At 41.9% G+C, this 21,722-nt stretch overlaps 2 protein-coding genes across 2 annotated transcripts in view; both read right to left on the reverse strand.

Annotated features, from left to right (window-relative positions):
- Positions 1-5,848, reverse strand: part of LOC148502460 (uncharacterized) — an 82,099-nt gene extending 76,251 nt beyond the window's left edge. Inside the window, exon 1 of the mRNA XM_088449796.1 lies at positions 5,841-5,848. Within this exon, the coding sequence (XP_088305922.1) occupies positions 5,841-5,848 (8 nt within the window). The remainder of the gene's footprint in view (positions 1-5,840) is intronic.
- A 1,310-nt stretch (positions 5,849-7,158) lies between these two features.
- Positions 7,159-21,722, reverse strand: part of LOC148502461 (uncharacterized) — a 48,223-nt gene continuing 33,659 nt past the window's right edge. The window contains exons 5-6 of the mRNA XM_088449797.1: positions 16,032-16,249; positions 7,159-7,308 (exon numbers count right to left, since the gene is read on the reverse strand). Of these exons, the coding sequence (XP_088305923.1) occupies positions 7,159-7,308; positions 16,032-16,249 (368 nt within the window). The remainder of the gene's footprint in view (positions 7,309-16,031; positions 16,250-21,722) is intronic.

The raw sequence follows: 21,722 nt of genomic DNA on the forward strand, positions 1-21,722 counted from the left end.
TTGTCTCCTCTTTGGCGGTGGCCATTTTTGGATGGCCATTTTCTGAGTCTGCAGCCGCCAAGCCACCTTGAGTCAGCTTTTTTCACCCCCTACAATCTGGCACCCGGTGCACGTGCACCTCTAGCCCACCCCTAGTTGCGGCCCTGGTCTGGGTTTCCTCTGGGTGCTCCTGTTTTCTCACACACTTCAAAAATATACTAGTAGGTTAATTGGTTCCCAACAAAAGTAACCCTACTGTGTGTGTGCGTGTACATGTGGTAGGGAATATAGATTGTAAGCTCCACTGGGGCAGGGACTGATGTGAAAGGCCAAATAGTGTCTATAAGTGCTGTGGATTATGGGTGCGCTATATAAATAACTGGTAATAAATAAATAAATAAAAATCTATTGGAGTAATTGACCCATACAAACAGATGCCACATAAATCAGTGCAAGTAAGATTCTGGCTTAGTCTAAAGATAGGATTTATTCAGATGTTTAAACTGTACATTTTTATTCACCAGATCTATATTTATACACAATATGATTTTTAAGTGACTTACAGAGGAAAATCATTAAAAAAGGCTTTACTGTATGTCCCTAGTCCTTTTCTAACCCAACAACACCATGTCAGACTTTGGAGTTGTTCTTAATTGAACGCAACTCTGTTTTGCAGATGGATCTTTCCATTATTAGCACTGTGCAAGCTCCAGGGTTGAACTGATGCAATTATGACCAATATTGGGCAATTCTGAACCACACGTGCCTCAGTCACCTCTCCGCGTGCCAGATGGATGGGGCAGTCCAGCTCCATAGATCTGTTCAACTGATGAGTATGCACCTTTATCTCAATGTGACTGATGCGTGAAATCCTGCATTGGCCCCTTTAAATTCTGCAGAGTGCTGAATAGTATTCTTCTAGATGGTTTTTCTGACATGAACGCAAAAGTGGTTGTAGTTGTGGGCAGCCACGTAAGCCTGATTTACTACCTTATGCTAATGGTTTGTATATGTTATATTTGTGCTGATAACGCTGGCGGTAGAATCTCAGAATGCGTAATCCCGAATATTGGAAATCCTGATGCAAGTATTGTAACCCTACCTCTTACTTTAACGCACCTTTCACACAGCCTAACCCTCAGCTCCTGCAGTCTAACCCTAATCTCCCCTCCCGCAGCCTAACCCTCCCCCCCACAGGCTAACCCAAACCTCCCCTCCCGCAGCCTAACCCTCCCCCCCACAGGCTAACCCTAACCTCCCCTCTCGCAGCCTAACCCTAACCCTCCCGCTAGTGCCTAACCCTTAAGCTGGCCACACACTAGACCAGCCTTCATCCAACCATCCAACTAGTTGATTGGTTGGAATGAAAATCTGGTAACGTATGGGAGTAACTGATGATCAGCAATTTGCTCCTAAATACCAGAAAACAGATGAAAATTGTTGTTCAAACAAGTTTGTTAAATGTTTGATCTAAATAATTTGTTCAAACAACATTATTTGTCCTATTCCCGCATTTGGGAGCAAATTGCTGATTGTCATTTCCTCTCATACCTTACCAGATTTTAATTCCAACCAATCAACTAGTTGGCTGGTTGGATGTAAGTTGGTCTAGTGTGTGGCCAGCTTTACTCCTACCCCTAGTGCCAAACCCTAACCATAATACTCACCTTTGGGATCACAGCCATCGAGATTCAGGTGCAGGTATTCTGGCCACCGGCATTGAGTGTGCCGGGATGCTGTCTACATCCCACTAATGTGAGTATTGGTTAAATTACAGTACAACCTTCCATTCTTTCATTGTGGCTGCACCTACAGGTTATCACACTTGTGTTTATTAGTTATACATTTTGCTTATTTAGACAAAGAAAGCAGAAAGTTTAGCAGTAGTTCTACAGTAAGTGTCCCACTGCCTCAGTGCTTTTGCCTATGATATTAAACAAAACCTACAAGCAAAAGCTAATCACAAAATACAGTATGAGCCTATTTATCAGATAATATTTCGGGGGTAACCACAAATATTTAGGATACCCCAAATATATAGAGGAGGGACTGCAGTATATAGCTCTATATCTGTATCCATATCTGCCGTGGTCCTTCCACTTCCGACTGCAGCCGCTGCAAAGCTGTCCGATTTACCAAGCATTCTGGAGTTTGGCCCTGGTAGCTAACACTATCTGAAAATAGTCTTAGCTACTGAAGCCTATGGGCTACTGATTGCATAAATCACCACTAGAGGGTTCCTCTGGTAACCTCCCGGTCAATGGCCGCTGCACAAGCGTAGTCATCAGACCGCACATGCGCAGAACCCTAAACGAGAAGTGAAATGATCACTATTGTGATCATTTCACTTCTTACCCATCTCAGGGACGGGCTTTTTTTTGGAGCTTCAGACCTTGCATGTGTTGAATAGTACAATGTACAGTATAATTTCTTATTGCCGTGAATAGCGGCAATAAGAAATTGTAATGATCAAGTTTGAATCCTGGCAATTAGTACATACGGGGGTCTATGTACTAAGCCTTGGAGAGAGATAAATTGGACTGAGATAAAGTACCAACCAATCAGCTCCTAACTGCCATTTTACAGGCTGCATTATAAAAGTGATAGGACCTGATTGGTTGGTACTTTATCTCGGTCCACTCTCTCTCTCTCCAAGACTTAAGGCCTGATTCAGCAAGGATCGCAGCTGCGATTACGCACGCAACTCATCTGCGAAAATATGCTAATGCTTGCCCCATCACAGCCAGCATAGAGACGACCACTGCTGCTTTCTCACATCCGTAATACCTTGCACTTCTGCATATTCATCAGTAACATCGACGCACATCTGGCTGTTTCGCAGAATTGCAGCAGGTCTGGCCTGTCTCAGAATTTGCAAGTCCTGTCGCAAGCAGTGAGTACTAATGAGAAATGCCATGCCCACAAGCCACTCCCCCCATTATTTCATGGTAGGGGCATGCCCACAGCTGCAGGAGATGATAGCCATGCCCCCAATCCCTCTCTCCAGTGAATAAGCACAGTGAGCATGTGAATGAGTATTTTCTTACCTATATGATTTCTCTGCAGCAGGGAACCTCTGAATAAATTGATCCTTCTTGGACAGGGAGTTTCTTGAGTCAGTGATCACTATTCATGCTGAGATCACATGGTCCGGAAGCTGCCTATTTGTGTAGCAATAAAGCCAATGTCATCATCATGCAACAGATAATACATAGAAACAGATGTTTTGGGGAAGGACAAAATGGGAGTTTCCTGTATTGAACAATTTTATATTAATAAAATATATTTGCTCATTTGGTTCTATTTGCATTAGAACATGGTCTCATTAGAATTGTTATCTTACTGATGATTACTGTGCCCCAGTGTTTTCTTCTAATAGTACCAGTGTTCCTACCATCCTATATGTGTGACTCCAGCACCATCACCTTGGTGTGTCTCCAGCCCATCCCCTTTCATGTGTTTCTTCAGAGCTATCCCCCAGTGCATATCCAGTGCCACCCCCAATTCTCTCTGGCACCATCCGCCTGTGTCTCCCCACAGTATCATCCTCCTGCGTCTCCCAGGCGCCATCATCCTGCGCCTCCACAGCGCCATCATCCTGCCCTAGCACAGGATAGCCCTTCTTTCTCACACACAGATCATCTCCCCTTAGCACATACCCCCCTCCCCACAGACAGATCATCATCTCCCCCAGCCCTAATAAAGTAGACCCCCTCTCCCCCATACAGATCATCTCCCCCACCACTAGTATAGCACACTCCCCCTCCCCCACAGACAGATCATCTCCCCCGCCCCTAGTATAGCAGACCCCCTCTCCCCCAGACAGATCATCTCCCCTGACCCTAGTATAGTACACTCCACCTCCCCCACAGATGGATCATCACCACCCCCGCCCCTAGTATAGCAGAGCCCACCTCCCCACAGACAGGTCATCATCTCCCCCATCCCTAGTATAGCAGAGCCCCCCTTCCCCACAGACAGATCATCATCTCCCCTGCCCCAAGTATAGCAGACCCTCCTCCCCCACAGACAGATCATGATTCATCTCCCCCACCCCTAGTATATCAGACCCCCCATCCCCCACAGACAGATCATCTCCCACTGGACTGCAGCCAGCCCCGTTTTTCTCCTCTCCATTCTACACCCTCCCCAGGCTGTGAAATGAAACTTAAACTTGACACTTCACAGCCTGGGGAGGGGAGAGTGGAGAGGAGATGATCAGGCTGACAGACTCACCCCCACTCACTCCTCGATGGTGTCGTGGAGTATGACGCCTACTGTACGCTGGGTGGGGCCTTGATAGAACGTTAGCCGCTGGCCTCTCTTCTCACGAGAGAGGCTCAGGCGCAGCCGCGCAGGCAGTACTGACAGGCAGCCGGGCTGGGCCTCAAATGACAAGCGGCCCCATAACCAATCGGCCCACCGGGATTTATCCCACAGACAGTAAAGCCCAATCCGCCCCTGGTGATCACAGTGCCATCGCCACACAAGAGCAGTGTGACTTGTACGCATGCGCAATGGCTAACAATCTCTCAATCTGAATACGCAGTTGCAATTGCGATCCTTGCTGAATCGGGCCCTTAGTACATAAACCACCGAGTCCCTAAATGTCTAGAAAATCTGACTCATAGCAATGTAGTATAAATAGACATATAGTATACTTCATTACATTCATTAAACACTTTTTATTGTTATATATGAATAAAAAGTAATCCAGCTCCTATAGATTGTTTACATTTGCTTTTACTTCCGCAATAAGTGTCCTGGTGGTTTTTATGAGCAATCACATCAACATGTTCATACAATGATTTTATATAATTGTTTATAATTGTATTCTTATTTTTTAAATGTCTAACACTTGATTAATTTAATTACTATACATTTAACTTATGCAGGTTCAGTGGTTGATATTTGCCAGTCTACATTTTCTGAGCTGCCATAATTACATGTGTCAGTAATAGATGAGCTGGTAACACTTATAGTATTTATTCTCTGGCTATTCTGAAATTGCTTTAGTTCCTGTGGTTATGAAGATGTTTTCATGAGTTGAGTCATGCACGTGCATGGCAGAAGTCACAGAGGGTCATCCAAATATGTACTCGGAACAAGGCCAAAAGGAAAATTAACTATTTGGCTGCAACTATGGCCCATTGTAGCTGACTCTTTTAAAAAAGACTAGGGGCCAGATGTACTAAGCTCTGAAAAGTGATAAACTGGAGAGTGATAAACCACCAGCCAATCAGCTCCCAACTGTAATTTTTCAAACACAGCCTGCAGGGGTGTACTTAGGGATCCAAGCGCCCCTGGCAATGTAATGGACTGGCGACCCCCCCTATGCAGTGCCCCCAGTAGTAACCCTCCAGTAGCAATCTCCCTATGATGCATTGCCCCCATTAGTAGTCCCCCTATACAGTGCCACCAGTAGAGTTTCCCCCCTATACAGTGCCACCAGTAGTGACCACCCCCCTAAATTACCCCCCATAGTGGCCACCCCTATACAGTGCCCCCAGTAGTGGCCACCCCTATACAGTGCCCCCATTAGTGGCCACCCCTATACAGTGCCCCCAGTAGTGGCCACCCCTATACAGTGCCCCCAGTAGTGGCCACCCCCCAAAATTGTCCCTAGTAGTGGCTACCCATATACAGAGCCCCCAGTAGCAGGCACCCCCCCATAAAGTGCCCCCAGAAGTGGCCAACCCTTATTTCAGTGCCCCCAATAGTGGCCACCCCTATAGAGTGACCCCAGTAGTGGCCTCCCCTATAGAGAGCTCCCAGTAGTGGCCAACCTATACAGAGTGGTCACCCCCTATTTCAGTACACCCCCCTACACACACACACACAGAAAAAAAAAAAAAACTTACCTGATCATCGCTCCTGACGCGGCCACCACTGTCCGCTCAGTTGCGCCTGCTCTTCTCCTGCATGAGAGAGACATCATACATCATGACGTCTCTCCCATCACATGCTGCAGAGGGAGCTGGAAGACGGAGCTCATTAGTGAACTCCAGCCGGCTCCCTCCGCAGATGACGCAGCAGCTAATGAGAGTCAGGCTGACTCTCATTAGCTGGCTGCTATTACAAACACACAGCCGCCGCTGGCAGCTGCATGTTTGTAAACTGAGAAGGGCAGACTGCTCTCACTGCAGTCTGCCCTACACTTGTGGGGCCGAGGGACTTGTCCACCCCTTTGCTACTGGTGGCACTGCCGGGTGGTGCCCCCCTTTGGTCGGCACCCCTGGTTAGTGCCATCCTAGCCAATGGGTAGATACGCCCCTGACAGCCTGTAACATGACAGTTGGGAGCAGAGTGGCTGGTTTATCACTCTCCAGTTTATCACTTTTCAGAGCTTAGCACATCTCCCCCCTAGATGTATAACGAGGTCTCATGGATAGGAAGATTGACGGCGAGCAAAATGTTTCTTCCTAAAAAATTCTACTTGTCCTGATCCGTTCTCAGACTTCTCCTCTCCTTCTGGTTCATCCAGTTTTATGCTATTTTCAATAAATATATTTGGAAAATAAAAGAGCTAGGCTGGTCAGTAATTATGCCTGTAACTAAGGGCCGAATTCAATTAGCCTCAAAAAGTGCCATCTGGTGAAAAACTAATTGAATTTGCCTCATTCGCCAATTTTGACGCAATGTTTTCTCCATGCGCGTCCCCGCTTCTCGCCCTATTCAATTGTAAAACAGGCAAAAATGCAGATAGGCGAATGTTTTACAAAGCGAAACTAGCAAAAAGGAACACTTTTTTGGGGGGAAATCAGTCTGTACCTCATAAAAAGCTTCGGTGACCCTGGGAATCAATATAGAATAGTAGTAGCAGTATTTAATGAACTTATTTTGTTACAAGGGCTGTTATATGAATTTTTGCACGTGTGGAAAAATGATAGAAAGTAATGTTTTTTTCTGAAAAATAAGTACCATAGTTAAATTTGGGGTACATGTAAATGGGTACTAGTATATTTTGTTGTCTCTAAAATGAAGATTTAAAAAATCTCAAAAATACACCTGCAGCAGCCTCCTGCAATCTCAAAAACACCTGTTTCATCCATATAGCCCCCAAAATACCAGGCCCCCCACTTTTTACCCATTTTCAAGCACTTTATACATTTTCACCCCAAATATGACATGTCTTTTTTGGGGTGAATTAAGATTTTTTTTGAATTTTTCTTTGACTAGTTAGTCATTAGGGGAAAAGTCCAAAGGTTTCAGAACCAAGTCCCCACAATTGTACCCCAAAATATGGAATTTGCACTTCTTATCTCCTGCCTTTTGCTGGAGAACCCTTTTGCCATTTTGCTTATGGAGTTTTCGCCTAAGTGAGAGATACTGTGTAAACAGACAAAAAGTGTAAATCGGCAAAAACTTTTCTCCAAACGGCACTTTTTGCTGCTAATTGAATTTGACCCTAAATATTCTGTGGGGAATGGGGGTGGGTGGGCTGGCCTTCCCAAGCCTGGAGTTATATCAACTCACACATTTTGAATCAGATACTTGGCTGATTTTCCCCGCACGTACTTAAACCATGGCTTACCTTGGAAAAGGGTATGCATGGGGGTTTCACACTGTCAGAGCTTTTATGGCTTCCAGCTCTCTCCTGTAATTTCTCCCTGTCCATATTCAAATTTACATTTGCCACTTTTAAAGCATAGGACAGGTTAGCTATATTATATTGTCCATATCTCTCCCCTCTACTAATCTACCCCCACAAAGCTTAGCTCACTGATTCCTAATTTAGCGCTCTCTGGTCCTGATTCAGAGGTGCTCGCTATTTACGAATGCTCGCTATGAATCAGGGTGGATTTCTTTTTTGAGATTTATTTAGTGGTATTTAGTGGTAATACCCTTATGTCCTTTTCCTAACTACTGACTCATTATTACCTACCTTTCAGGAATTTTAATAAATGTTAATATATTCCTGCAAGTTAGACACTGGATTCAATTATTTCCTCAAATAGGATCTGTCTCCCTGACTAAGGAGTATTTCCTGTATTGCTTCTTCGACTCACAGAGGTGGAATAACACAGTGATATAAACTCCTATTGATTGAATGCCAACCCACGAATATTTCAGCTCAACTTAAATGGGAAAGGGATCTTGACATTTTTCTAGAACCAGAGGTTTGGATGCATGAGTTTGGCTCCATCTTTAAGATATCCAAATGTAGCATCTACATTGAGATGTTTGTTAATTTTTTTTATCATATGTATCTAACCCCAGACAGATTATACAACATCTATACTTCCCAATCTAAATATTTTGGCATTATTTTGCCCAGGTTGGAGATACTGTACACTACACATATTTTGGGGCTGTTTCTTTCAGGAGGTCATAGTAATCATGTGGTTGACTTCAGGTGTAGCCAACTTTGGACACAATTCTACATTATTCATTATATTATAGTCTATATCCTTATTTCTACAAAGGTCACTTTTTTTAAAGCAAGATATCCCCGTCCCATGCCTAGAACATCTCTAAAATTACTTATAGTTTCCAGATGGTGTCACAGCTAAAGACACTTGAGACTCCTGGGAAGAGTCAGGCTTACTAGGTTGTGTGAACTGAGGTGGTTTTAGGAATGACCTTTTCATGAAATATCACTAGCATGAAATAAAAGTAAATAGAATTAATTCAAGAACAAAAACTGTATGGCAAAGTTCCACATTAAATCTCAATAACACTAAGTTTATGACATGCACTAATAGGTGCAGGGGTATGCCACTGTGAGAAACAAAGTTTGAAGTACACACTGAACTGGTGTGGGGTGAAACCCCAAGTCCGACATGAGGCTAGGGCCTCAGGATAGAATGGAGGTCAATACCAGGGTTGAGCCCTGTATCGCGATGGAGGTCCAGAACAGTGTTGAGCCCTGAGATGTAATGAAGATCCAGAACAGGGTTGAGCCCTGAGACATGATGAGGGTCCGGAACAGGGTTGAGTCCTGAGATGTGATGAGGATCCGGAACAGGGTTGAGCCCTGCGATGTGATGAAGGTCTGGAGCAGGGTTGAGCCCTGTGACATAATGAAGGTCCAGAGCAGATTTGAGCCCTGCAACGTAATGAAGGTCCGGAGCGGGGTTGAGCCCTGCGGCAGGATGAAGGTTTAGAGCAGGGTTGAGACCTGTGGCAGGATGAAAGTCCAGAGGAGGGATGAGCCCAACGGTGTAATGAAGATCCAGAGCAGGGTTGAGCCCTGCAATGTGATTGGGTTCCGATGAGGATAGACTGTAACGGTGCAGTTGACAACTGTAGAAGAAGTAAGGCCAGTGTCCGTATGAGTCAATTATAACAAGTAAACCAAATAGTGTAGCGTAGAATGGAATAGCAGTAATAGAGCAGGATAACAACGGAAAGACAATGGCAATGCTGAACTCTGTAGTGCAGCTGATAACCTGTATCAGAACTTGAACTGGAACATGAGCAGGAATGTAGCGGGGTCCACAGCATATACCAGACACAGTGGGGATCTGGCAGGAGTCCAAGGAAGACCTGAAAGTAACGTTGCACAGACAATGAGGCATAGTTAGTAACAGGCGTTATACTGGAGGTCTGTGATCCATAGGAAGTTCAGAACATGTGACCCAAATAGAATCAGGTTTGGAATAATAAGCAATAAAGGATTCCAACAACCTGACGACATCTAAGAAACAGATGATCACTTTAACTCTCTGCACACTGTATGTGATGAACACCAGGAACCAGGATAGATCCTCCAATGGCCAAAATGGAACTTCAGCAAGTGTAGTTTATCTTTATGTACTGAAATAGTCAAAGTCCTGACAGATGGAAATACTAGATTGCTCCTAATCTATGTTCTCCTCACCTCATTAATGAAATAGTACAGTTGGAACAAATTTGTTATGGAAGGTCGAAAGCCCATACCACACTCATAATTCTTTATATACTCTTAGTGCTCTGAGACTGTTGATTTGTTAAGGTCTTGCTTATAGCTTCATCCTCTGTTAGCTGAGGGGAGATTTAAATCAATTTTTTGGACCCTTAACCATTTTCCTGTACTTTTGTTGATGTTTTTATACCATTCTTTGTATGTATTCTTGTTATTGTTGTACAGTATGTTGCACATATCATGCCAGTTCCCCATGCCCTTACCTTCTTCTTTCTGTACCCTATTTAAACTATAAGAAACTATTACAAATATTTATTGAAAAAAAAAAGTATCAGTAAATACTCTTTTCTCCTCAAGAATGAGTGCCAGTCCAGGTTTTGCTTAAAAAGGTTTATCTGTAAAAGCCATGAAAAGGCACCTCCTAGTGCTATAAGATGACAAGACCAATTATGAATCAAATCCAAATAAAAATGTGTGTGTGTCAGTACCAAAAAAGAATGAAAAATATAGACTTATCGGATCCAATCTCAATGTAGGGCCACTCCACAAGGACCATCCCAGGTTTTTAGAACAGTTCTGGATACTAGTAATTCCATTCAGCAAATGGGCTCAGAGACCACAACATTTGTACCATTATAGTATAGAATTTTTGGACTATAAGCAAACTTTTAATATAAGATACATTTTTAAAAGCAACTTATCTGAGTCAAAGCAGCATATATATCTCTGAAAGTTATCTTTTTATACCCATGTATAAGTACAGATTTATAATTTCTTTGGCAAATTTGTAATACTTACCTGTTAACAACTAAAACATTTTTATTGCATTGTTATGTGATATATTTCTGTTAAACTTTCTTAATATAATTCCTTTGATCTTTGGGCCTGATTCAGAGCTGCTCGCTAGATGCGATCGCTCACATGATGTATATGCAAATTGCGTAGGCAGTGCTATTTGCACAGCAATGCATTAGCACGCCCAGTATTTCTTAGACAGCGATCACATAGTGTATGCAGACACCCACCAGGCTGTTTTAAGACGCCCACCAGTGCACGTCATATCCAGGAAGCATGTGCAACCATCGGTATATCGGGTAACAACGGATGCTTTCGCAGCACTTGAGGTTGACCATACCCTGCCGCATTCACTGCGACCACTTCAGTGTAATAACAAGCCAGGTGCCGTGTACTATGATGCTGTCTTTTAATTATGCACACCTCTAAAATGCCGATGAGATGCGTGTTTAATGGCCAGCCCCTGTTACCACCTACAAACGGCTTCCCTTGTCACTCACTCTGCTGGGCTGTCTATGCGCAGCGAGCGAATGCATTGTGAACTTTCGCTAAGGTATGCACATGCGCACTGCAATGCATACACACTGCATACCATCGGCAGCAGCGATAGTATGCATCTTAGCGAGCGGGTCTGTCTGATAAATGCCTGATAGAAATTGTTTTATAATTAAGTTCCTATTCAACATTTCATTTACAATGACTAGCAAATAGATAAGAAAGTAATACCTGTAGCTTCATAATGAGATTTTCAATGACAAGCAAATAGATAAGAAAGTAATTGCTTCATAATGAGATTTACATTGACTAGCAAATAGATAAGAAACTAATAGCTTCATCAGGGCCGCAACTAGGGGGGGGGCTAGAGGTGCACGTGCACCGGGAGGGAATTGCGGGGGGGTTAAAAAGCTGACTCGGCCATCTGAAAATGGCCGCCGCCGAAGAGGAGACTAATGCTAGAGGTCCTTACTGGACCTCTAGTGTCTGTCTCTTTCTTGGCGGCGGCCATTTTTGGATGGCCGTTTTCAGCAGATTCCATGCGGGCTAGCCGTCCGCATGGACTCTGCTGAAAATGGCCATCCAAAAATGGCCGCCGCCAAGGAAGAGACAGATGCTAGAGGTCCTACTGGACCTCTTGTGTCTGTTAGCAGAGCGCAATGCACACAGCATTCCCGGAAGTGCCGGGAACGCTGGCGCTGCAGGGAGAAGATACTGAGAGCTGCACCTTCTCCCTTCAAATCCCCTGGCAACGAGTATAAACCCCTCTGGAAATGAGCATAAACCCCATGGCAAAGAGCATGTAACTCCTGGCAACGAGCATGGAACCCCATGGCAACAAGCATGTAACTCCTGGCAATGAGCATGAAACCCCATGGCAACGAGCATGTAACTCCTGGCAACGAGCATGAAACCCCTGGTAACAAGCATAAATCCCCTGACAACAAGCATGAAACCCCCTTGCAATGAGCATGTAACCCCTGGCAACGAGCATAAACCCCCATGACAATGAGCATGAAACCCCATGGCAACGAGCAGGTAATTTTAAAGTAATTAGAAGCATTACTGTGGGGCATAAAATGGTGTCGGGCAAATATGTAAGTGGCACTTTGGTAATAGGCATTACAGTGTGTGGCATAATGTGTAATGGGCATTATGGTGTATGGAATAATGTAAGTCACTATACCAGGGACGTCTGAGTAGTGCACTGCTTTATGGAGGAGCAAGGACAAACTCCAGGTACAGGAAGGGAGAGGGCGCAAAATTGCTGCCTTGCACCGGGTGACAGATGTCCTAGTTTCGGCCCTGGCTTCATAATGAGACTATGCAAATCATTGTGCTGGACTCCTATAAAATGGTGACCGGAATACATAAGTCACAACCCTGTTGAAATCATTTGAGCGTTGGACATGTCTGAAGAGGTGGATGCGCTTGTAACCGACTCGATGGTTTGGCCTGCGCATACGCAGCGCCGCACTGCGCGTGCACAAGCCCCGGAGCGACAGAGAAACTCTGTCGTTCTGGAGCTCACTACCAAAGGGGCGGCTGTCGATGTTGATCAACAGCTGGCCCCGTTTGGTAGGCGGGCCGGGGAGGTGGTTTCCAAAATGGAGGCGTTCCTTTACGAACGCCTACCGTTTTGTGGGCGTCCACAAAACGGCATCATCAGTGATGTCAGTGGGGAGCTTCCTGCTCCATCAGAGCAGAAAGCTCCCTGGGGCTTACGAATGCCCAGACCCAATCTTAGGGTCTGGTCGTAAGCCCCAATGGTCGCGATGGTCATCACCATCGCGACCATCAACCTGGTCGGTTGCTAAGTTGTGGGTGGTAACCCACAGCTTAACGATCGACAAGGAGGCGGCCGTTCAGGATGCAAGCGGCCGCCCTGATTCAGTGCGACCGCTTGCAACTAACGACCGCCTATGAATAAAATCCAAAGTGCCTGAAATCTGCAACTCCTGGTTTGAGTACCTGATGAATCTAGCATAGCAATTAGGGAATGGAGGGATTAAGACACCCAGAAACACTGCGGTCTTCAGAGCAGGCGAATGTTCATATACCAGTTGCTTTTAACCTAAATGTATGTACTATTTACTTTGTTTAGTAAACTTGTTTGATAGTGCTTCACTATTGTGAGCCCCCTTCTTATACAGATATATTATTAGAATTGGTGATTTTGGACCTGATTCAGCAATCAGCGCGGCTCGCTATTGCGATTGCGGCTTCAATTACACACGCAGTTCTAGTGCAAAAATATGTTAATGAATGCAATCACAATGGTGTCGCAAAGCCAGCATAGAGATGCCCACTACCACCCACTACCGTTATCTCACATATACCTTGCAATCCTGTGTATACATCGTGAATATCGAGTAACATTGGCTCCTTAAACACAAATACAACAGGTCTGATCTTACTCAGAAATTGCTAACTTGTCGCACGCAGTGAGCACTCAAGCTGCGTATGCCATTTAATATATGCACGCCCATGCAACAGTGTTCAAAGTGCCTGAAATGCCTGCATTTCTCCGACCACCCTCCTGTCACCCCCCCAAATGCGGACTACCTGTCACTCACTCTGCGATGGCTTTCCTTAGACTGTATGTTTGCAGTGCGATCGCAATGCTGCCATCGCACATGTGCACTGCGATGCATACTCATGCGCAGTACGCAACAATCACTATTGCAGTCCTGATCCGTGCTGAATCAGGCCCTTTATTCTCTGTACTTTAAATGTTTATTATGTTTACCTATACAATAGACGCTAATTTAATATATGATTTATTTAAATGGGAGGAGATATTATTGTGGGTTAACCTTCTTTTTGGAGATTTGATGTCGGCCATTTTGCCGTGGTCTAATTGTTTAGGTTATTACTCTAGTAACCAATTTTTGTTAATCTGATATCCAGGATATCCAGTTTTCAGCATTTTGGGACTGCAACGCCTGTTTTGGATTTGTTTCATGAAGGTATTTATATTTATACAGATGTGCCATCTTGTGTGCTGTCATCTTACATGTGATTTGTACACATCAATGTAGTCGTGATAAAACATGCCCATGAACAAGTGCATGCACATATTCACACCAGTGACCATAGACATTGCATTGGCAGATCACAGATACGAATATACGCAGCCTGGTGCAGCTAGTTGCTAGCATGATGCAAGCACACGTGCTTATGCATCGCTGGTAAGATGACAGTGGACACATCTGTAGCTAGCACCGTAAGCTGTAACATCCATTCATACTCCTGAGGAAGTCATACTGTCCACATTTGTGGAGCAGGGTGAAACAAGTTGGGTTTTTGTTTGGTTCAGACTGATGACAACAGATCCTGGTATCCAACGTTTGGTGTCTTATCAGATATGACCGCTGATGCAGCAATGTTTATAAACCATGTCAATGTCCTGTACCATAATTCACTATTTTTTTTGTTTTGTTCATACTCTTTCTGTTTATATACTTTGTGAGGCACTACAGACCCAATAAGATCTCAAGCAGGGAAGGTATTCATTGCTTAAACTCACATCTCTGGACTTTCATCTATATGTACCTCCAGGGATTTTGCTACTTCTTTGCAGGAAGGACAGTACATTGTTAATTCCTGCTAATTTTTACTTCACGGGGATAGAGCTATCAATCCTGTTGAATATTGGGCAACCCACTGATGGTGTTTTCCCAAAAGGTCTGAGAAGTTATGACACTGGTTATCTCTCTTTCCCCCCCTCTAACTCGCTTTCCCTCTGCCCTCTGTTCTGTCTTCTATCCCCCTCTCAGGTTCTCTCTGCTTCTGGTACTCTCTCTTCTTCTTTAGTTTTGGTTCTCTCTTCCTCTGGTTCTTATTCAATTATCCTCTGTCCACTATGTTCTCTCCTCTACCACTCTCCACTGCAGTTCTCTTACCTTAGATAGATAGACCAGATGGTGTCTCTTATCTTTATTTATACTTGTCCCCACTCCCCCATTGTCATAAAAACTCAAACTTAATTAAATTATGTTGCTCATTCAAAGCTTTAGAGACCAATCAAAATTGTTGTGTGTTAGATAATTGCAAAGTTTGCTTAATGATAGCTCCAGCCCTGAGGGTTCCTGCAGATTTCCTGTATATAATATGCTGTTTACAAGTTGTAAAGATGAGATTTTCCCTGTGAGAAAGTGCTGTTTGAACAGCAGGAAATTCAGGTTTTCCAAGATCTATTTTAACAAACACAGACAACTAAAGTCTCTCAAAGATAAAATGAGGAAACAAGGGTTCCATACTATACATAAATGTCTTTCCCATCATCTTAGTTATGCAGAAAAATTTATATCAACTTAAAATGTTCCCTTTTTTGTAAAAAAAAAAATAACATACTGGATATTGAATCATAGTGAAAGCCCTGGTTGATAAATAGTGGCTGTCTCAACTTACATCAAAGAGTTACCTAGAATTAATAGTTTTTAACAAATAAATCTGGAAAGAACCACAACAGCAAACTAACAAATCTAGATGGGAATTTATTTTTTTTAAACAAATATTTATTTATTGAAGCATGCATACACAATAAATTAAAATCAAATTTGAGAATAACAGAAATTAAATACAAAATAAAAAAATTGTCAATATCACATATAGGACCCCTTTTATCAATATTATATTTACTAAACAATGTAAAAAGGGATTTTCACAACTTTACACATTATTTTAGTTTCACATTAATGTATTAAAGGTATTTTGGAGCAGTTTTTGTGAAAAACTACTCTAAGCCCTTCAATTTGCATATTTTTAGTAAACATATTGAATTGCCCTTACTTGTAATGGGAAATGTGATCTGCTCAGATTAACTTAAACTAAACTGTGACAAAGTACCAGGGAAAGCCCTGTAATAATATCACCATCTTCAAAAAAATAGTTAAAAAACCCAAACACTTACTTGCATCCAGGGACCAGTTATAGGTGCTCCAGTGGGGTCCTCTGGGGCTCCAGTCAGCAGGTCTCCATGCTCCTGCACTATGACCCGGTAAGCTGCTGCATAGATTAGCTGCTTGGTGTCACAGTGCAGGAGCCCAGAGACCGGCTGACTGGTGTCCCAGAGAGAGGACCTCATCAGAGTACCAATCACCAAGCAGGTAAGTGTAAGGTGAAGAGCAGCTGACCGGAGTCATAGTGCAGGAGGTTTTAGAGAAGCTCAACTGGTGTCCCAGAGAGAGGACCTCACCAGAGTACCAATTACAGGGCAAGTAATTGGAAGTTGAAGAGGGGAATTGTCACGGAAAAGTGAGAAACCTCGCATTCCCTATGTAGGCAGGAATTAACAACTAATTTACGTAATTTGTTTAATGAAAATATGCACCTTGACATCATTACCTATGGGAGATACACATACATAGTATCATTTAAGTGAACAGACTCCATCAAGAAAAAACCATCAAAAGGTGAGTGAAATACTTGAAAAAAAATAAAATAATCAGTCAGAATTATATCAGAATCTTTTGTGAAACAAACCTTAGGCAAATTGACAAACATAAATAACTGCCAGAATACAAACATATCAAATCAGGCAGAAAACCAGAAAAATGGTTGGATATATGCAAACATATTTTTAATAATCATAACTGTAAAACGGTAGAAAAATAATCTAAAGAAACCAAACATACATCAGTGACACTTAATGCTGACTTAAAAATATTTCCAAAAAAAGTATTTCAAGTTCAAACAGTTCCTGCCACACCTAGTTCACATTGAATAGGTGTGTGCTGTTCCTGATAGAGGAGTGATAGGTAACGCAACAAAACTTGCAGATATAAATAACCATTACAAGGAACATACAGCAATATTCCATCCATTATTTTATCATTTGATTCTGAAAAGCATTTCATAGGATAAACTTATGGTCGCTACACCTTACATTGCAATACAAGCTAAAATAAGTGCTATACAATATGTAAAGAATGAAAAACAACTCTACATACTGTACTTTCAAAATTGTCTTTATTTTTACTTTTATCCACTAAAAGTTAATGGTATTATTTTACAATCCTTTAACATTTAAAATTAATCAGATAATGATGATGCTTATTACAAACGTTTCCGTCTTAATTATGGAGACCCTTACTCAAAATATTTAAATGTAAAAAAAATATATACAAAGTATTACAACTGGTAATACAAATTGCAAGTCTTCTACTTTTGTGTGAAGACCAATTGTTAATAATTTCTAACTGAATGCTTTTCAAATCTTTAGGAATTAGAGCAAATTTAAAATCAACTTTATAAAATCAAAGGTACTATATATTATAGTCCTCCTGAAGAGTTGGAAAAATGCTTCACATTTTTCATTTACTGTAAACTAAAATGTATTTTTTGTGATCAAAATTATTAGTGAATGATAAATCTGTAGCACTCTTATAAGAAGTGATGTTTTGATGTAAAAAAGTCATGTTTTTATTTGATGAAAAATGGTTAATGGGTGAATTCTATGTAACATTATTTTTGTTTCTTTTGCTAATATTCTTCTGCTAATATTCTTTTGCTAATATTCTTCTGCTAGGGTTACATCTGATAGATATTTTCATTACAACTTTGGGGAATATATGCTGCTATAGAAGGATTTACATATTCTGATGGGACCAGCATTTTCACCAGAGCCGCCAATTCTATCTTTATCTTACAGTATGTACAGTACATGTCATAATTTTGTTTGTAAAATGTTATATTTAATTTGTGTGCATATTACATGTTCCCGATGGTGAAGGAGCATCAACTATGGCTACTGAAATATTAAGGTGATGAAGCAGATTTTTTATAACATGATTGAGGAGATGTGTTTCATTGTCTGAAGACAATTGATTATTTCCATGCTGAAGACAGATATTTTTTTTTCTCTTGATTTTGATAAACCCTTTGTATTAAAATGTACTATAATTAGGTAGGTAGGATTTTGAGGTCAGTGGAGAGGAGGGAAATTGGGCAATAGAAGCCAGACCAAGAGGGTTGTTTCCAGGCTTAGATATAATAACAATCATTGCCTTTGACAGAAAAGGGAGAGAGCCAAGATCATACAGGTCATTAAAGAGTGCTAATATGTAATCTAGTAAAAACGAAAATAAGCTGTTTCTTGTACAGTTCAATGGGAATCCCGTTCACCCCTGGGGCCTTACCACCTAGGAAAGAGGAAACAACTTAAACTTCCTCTAAAGTAAGCAGATAAACTAGGAATGCTCTGCTGTCTGGAGGGAGGGCAAGGCAATGTTTCTAAATAATCTAACAATTCAGGGTATAATTCGATTGAGAGGAATATAGTGGACAAAATAATCATAGAGTACAGTTGCAAAAGCAAGGGTAGATGTGAGCAGGAGACCCTGAATCTAAGCTACAGCAATAGCAGCCCTTTCGTTACTGGCCATGTCAGAAAAGTGTCAGTTTTATCAGATTCTGTGTAATGACTATGCTTTACAATAATTAGACATATCTTAGACTCATCAAGGAGGAAATCAGTACAAATTGTCAGCCTAAACATAGGAAATTAGTGTATCAGAGGACCTACAGTATCAGTCAGATATTTCTGCTCAAGTGTTTTTCAATGGTTTCCAAGGCAAGTTCCTTCTGCTAATGAACTTTTCTAATGCTTATCACCATCCAAAAGAAAGAGGCCTTCAGGATAGACTTAAAGGCATCCCACAGAATATTAAGAGACACTGAATTAGTATTATGAGAAAAAGTCTTCCTATTGGCTTTCAATTTTGAGCCAGCACCCATAAGCAAAAGCCAAAAAGTATTAAATTACCAAATGGAGTGACAGAATGGACCAGCAATATGGACAAAGAGAGGGGGCATGGTCCAACACTCCATGGGAATGATACTCCACCTCTACAAACACTGGTACCAGCCTAAAGCATGATCAATTCTAGAGACGGAGTGAATAGAGGCAGAGAAGCAAGAGTATTGAGCCAAAGGAGGTTGATGTGCCCACCAAACATCCACCAGGCCAAGTCCCTCTTCTAGGTTAGCAAAAGAGTACTTGGAGTAACCAGTCACAACAGGATGTTCCCACCAACTATCTAAAGTGGCCTGTAAAACCTTATTAAAATCATCATGGAGTGTCATGAGAAATAGACAGAAAAAAAGTCACTGCTAATCTGTGTTGACTGGCACATAAGTAATTTTATACCTCTGGGGGTCAGAAATTTTATTTTTTTATCCTAAGTAATTGTGATTTGTGTAGCCCTTTTTTAGGCTGCTCTGATGGAAACTTACTGTCAGGAGAATATTGTTGACATCAGTGTCCTTGATAAATAAACTTGTTGAAATTATTGTTTTCCTTCATTGAGTGCTCACTTCCAAAAAAATGTACAGTACATTGTTCCTGCTGTAGGTTAAAGATAACCTGATGGGAACTGAGGAAAAATGTATGTATTTTTCCATATTGTTCAAAAGGCATTAAGATTAGTGACCATAGAGGTTAAAGAAATATCATCTATGTAGCTGTGATATAGGTGATAAACACCTTGTAGCAGGAAGTCATAACGTTCTTAGGGCCGTATTCAGCAAGGACCGCTAATGTGATCGCAGTTCTGCTGTGAAAGTATGTTAATAATTGCATTCACAAAGCACTCGCACAGACACCCACTACCCCTCTCGCACATCTGTAAAACCTTGCAATCCATCCAAAACATTGGTAACATCGAAGTACTTCTGAGCCTCTCACACAATTACAGCAGGTCAGACCTAACTTTTTGAGACCTAATTCCTAACTTTCCTGTACACAATGAGCACTCAAGCTGTGTATGCCGACGCAGGAGCTAATTTATGCGTGCCCCTATAATGGAGTTCGAACGCACTGTCATGTCTCCGTTTCTCCAACCACCCCCCATCACCACTCTCTGCTTGACAATCACTCTGCCATTGCTCTCCGTGATCGCAGTGCGGCCTCAGAGATGCATTCGCACACACTGTGATGCACACGCATGCGCAGAAAGCAATAATCGGCCTTCTGCATATGCAACTGCAATAGCGATCCTTGCTGAATCAGGACCTTAGTCTCCCAATAATGCATGAAGCAATTAGCATGAGAAGTGCTACAAGCCAAGCCCATCACTCTACAGATTAGTCTGCAAATAATTATTATTGTTGAAGACAATGTAATTTTTTGTCAACTCAATCTTTAGAAGACTAATTAGGACATTAATTTTTGATCTGCAAGAGAGATGATTTGTCAAACGACTGTGAAAGTGGTTGGTGGAGTGAGCCGATGGAGTTTATTATAGGTTGTCTGGGAGGTTTAGTAGATTGTTTATGTATCTTTGGTATATGAACATTTTGGATTGTAGTTAAAAATGTAGGTTGTTTAGATAAAATTCATCTGTTATTGACATTAAATTGCATGATATTATCAATATGGTTATTGCATGCCCAGGTTGGATTATAGTCAAATAACTTAGAAGGAACAAGGCAGTGGAGTTATGACAAAAAAATTTCCCAGTAGTCCATATAATACTTTGGTATTATTGAACCCCCTCGTCCACCTTTCTTATCACAATTCTTGTTTGTTTTCAAATATTTTAAATTGCACCCCCTTCTGTTCCCAGTACAGTTTACATAAAGTCCACCTCATTTACTCAGCAAAGGAAATTTTTAATGGAGGCATTAGAAGTTTGTGGGTCAAAGGTTTTTAAAATGGTATCATAGTTGGAGATCAGAGTCCACTGAGGTAACATCAAGGCTTTTTGCAAAAGACTACTTGAGCCATTAGCTGCACACTATTTTCTAGTGTTCAATGAACCAGTCAAATTGCTTGTTGTGATAAAGGAACGGCCTCCTTGAAGGCATTAATACAGTAGGTGTTAGAGAATTTGCAGGTTGGGATGAAGGAACAGCCTCTTTGAAGGCGTTAATACAAAAGTTGTTAATTGATGGCCATGCTTTCTTCCCTTTGACTGCTTTTTTTGAATATCATACTGGTGCCTACATCTAGTGGGTCTTTGTCTACATTGAAGAGTTTGCCCCATGTGATGGTTCCTAAAAAGAAACCTTAGATTCAGAATGGTGTCCTGGTTCTGCTAAGATAGGAGGCACTGTTTAATATGTCCTACTAATGATTTAACTTTGCTGGGCTGTTGGCAATTATCACTGGTGCCTATAAGCCAGAAAATCAAACTATACTCTTTACAGTCCTTTTTAACCATGTATAGTTTTTGAAAAGTCTAGAGCTCCGTGCGATGATTGTCAATAATTTCTATTTAAATTTAATCTGACAAACAGGTGGCAGAGCAGTGAAGCTTGTGCTGGAAATTTGGTCCTCAACGATGCCTATGGGGCATATTAAATTGGGGGTGAGAATAGCAAAAATCCCACACCTGTGGGGTTTACCTGCAGGTGCGGGATTTTTGCTATTCAATTAGGAGCAGGGTTTTAAATTTTTTGAGCACTGGGAGGTTTGTTTTTGTGCACCTCCAGAACATGACCAATTTTTTCCTAATATCCACAATAAAAAGTTCGAGAAATGCTCTGGAAACCCGGCGACACCCCTTCTAATGACTAATTAAGCAATTGGAAATTTCCAATTAGCTTAATTAGTCAGTAACACTCACCTTCCAAAGTGTTGTCTTCTGCATCCAGTGTCGGG

Source organism: Taudactylus pleione, unplaced genomic scaffold (genome assembly GCF_031769625.1).
Source record: "Taudactylus pleione unplaced genomic scaffold, aTauple2 ptg000496l, whole genome shotgun sequence".
Classification (NCBI taxonomy): Eukaryota; Metazoa; Chordata; class Amphibia; order Anura; family Myobatrachidae; genus Taudactylus; species Taudactylus pleione.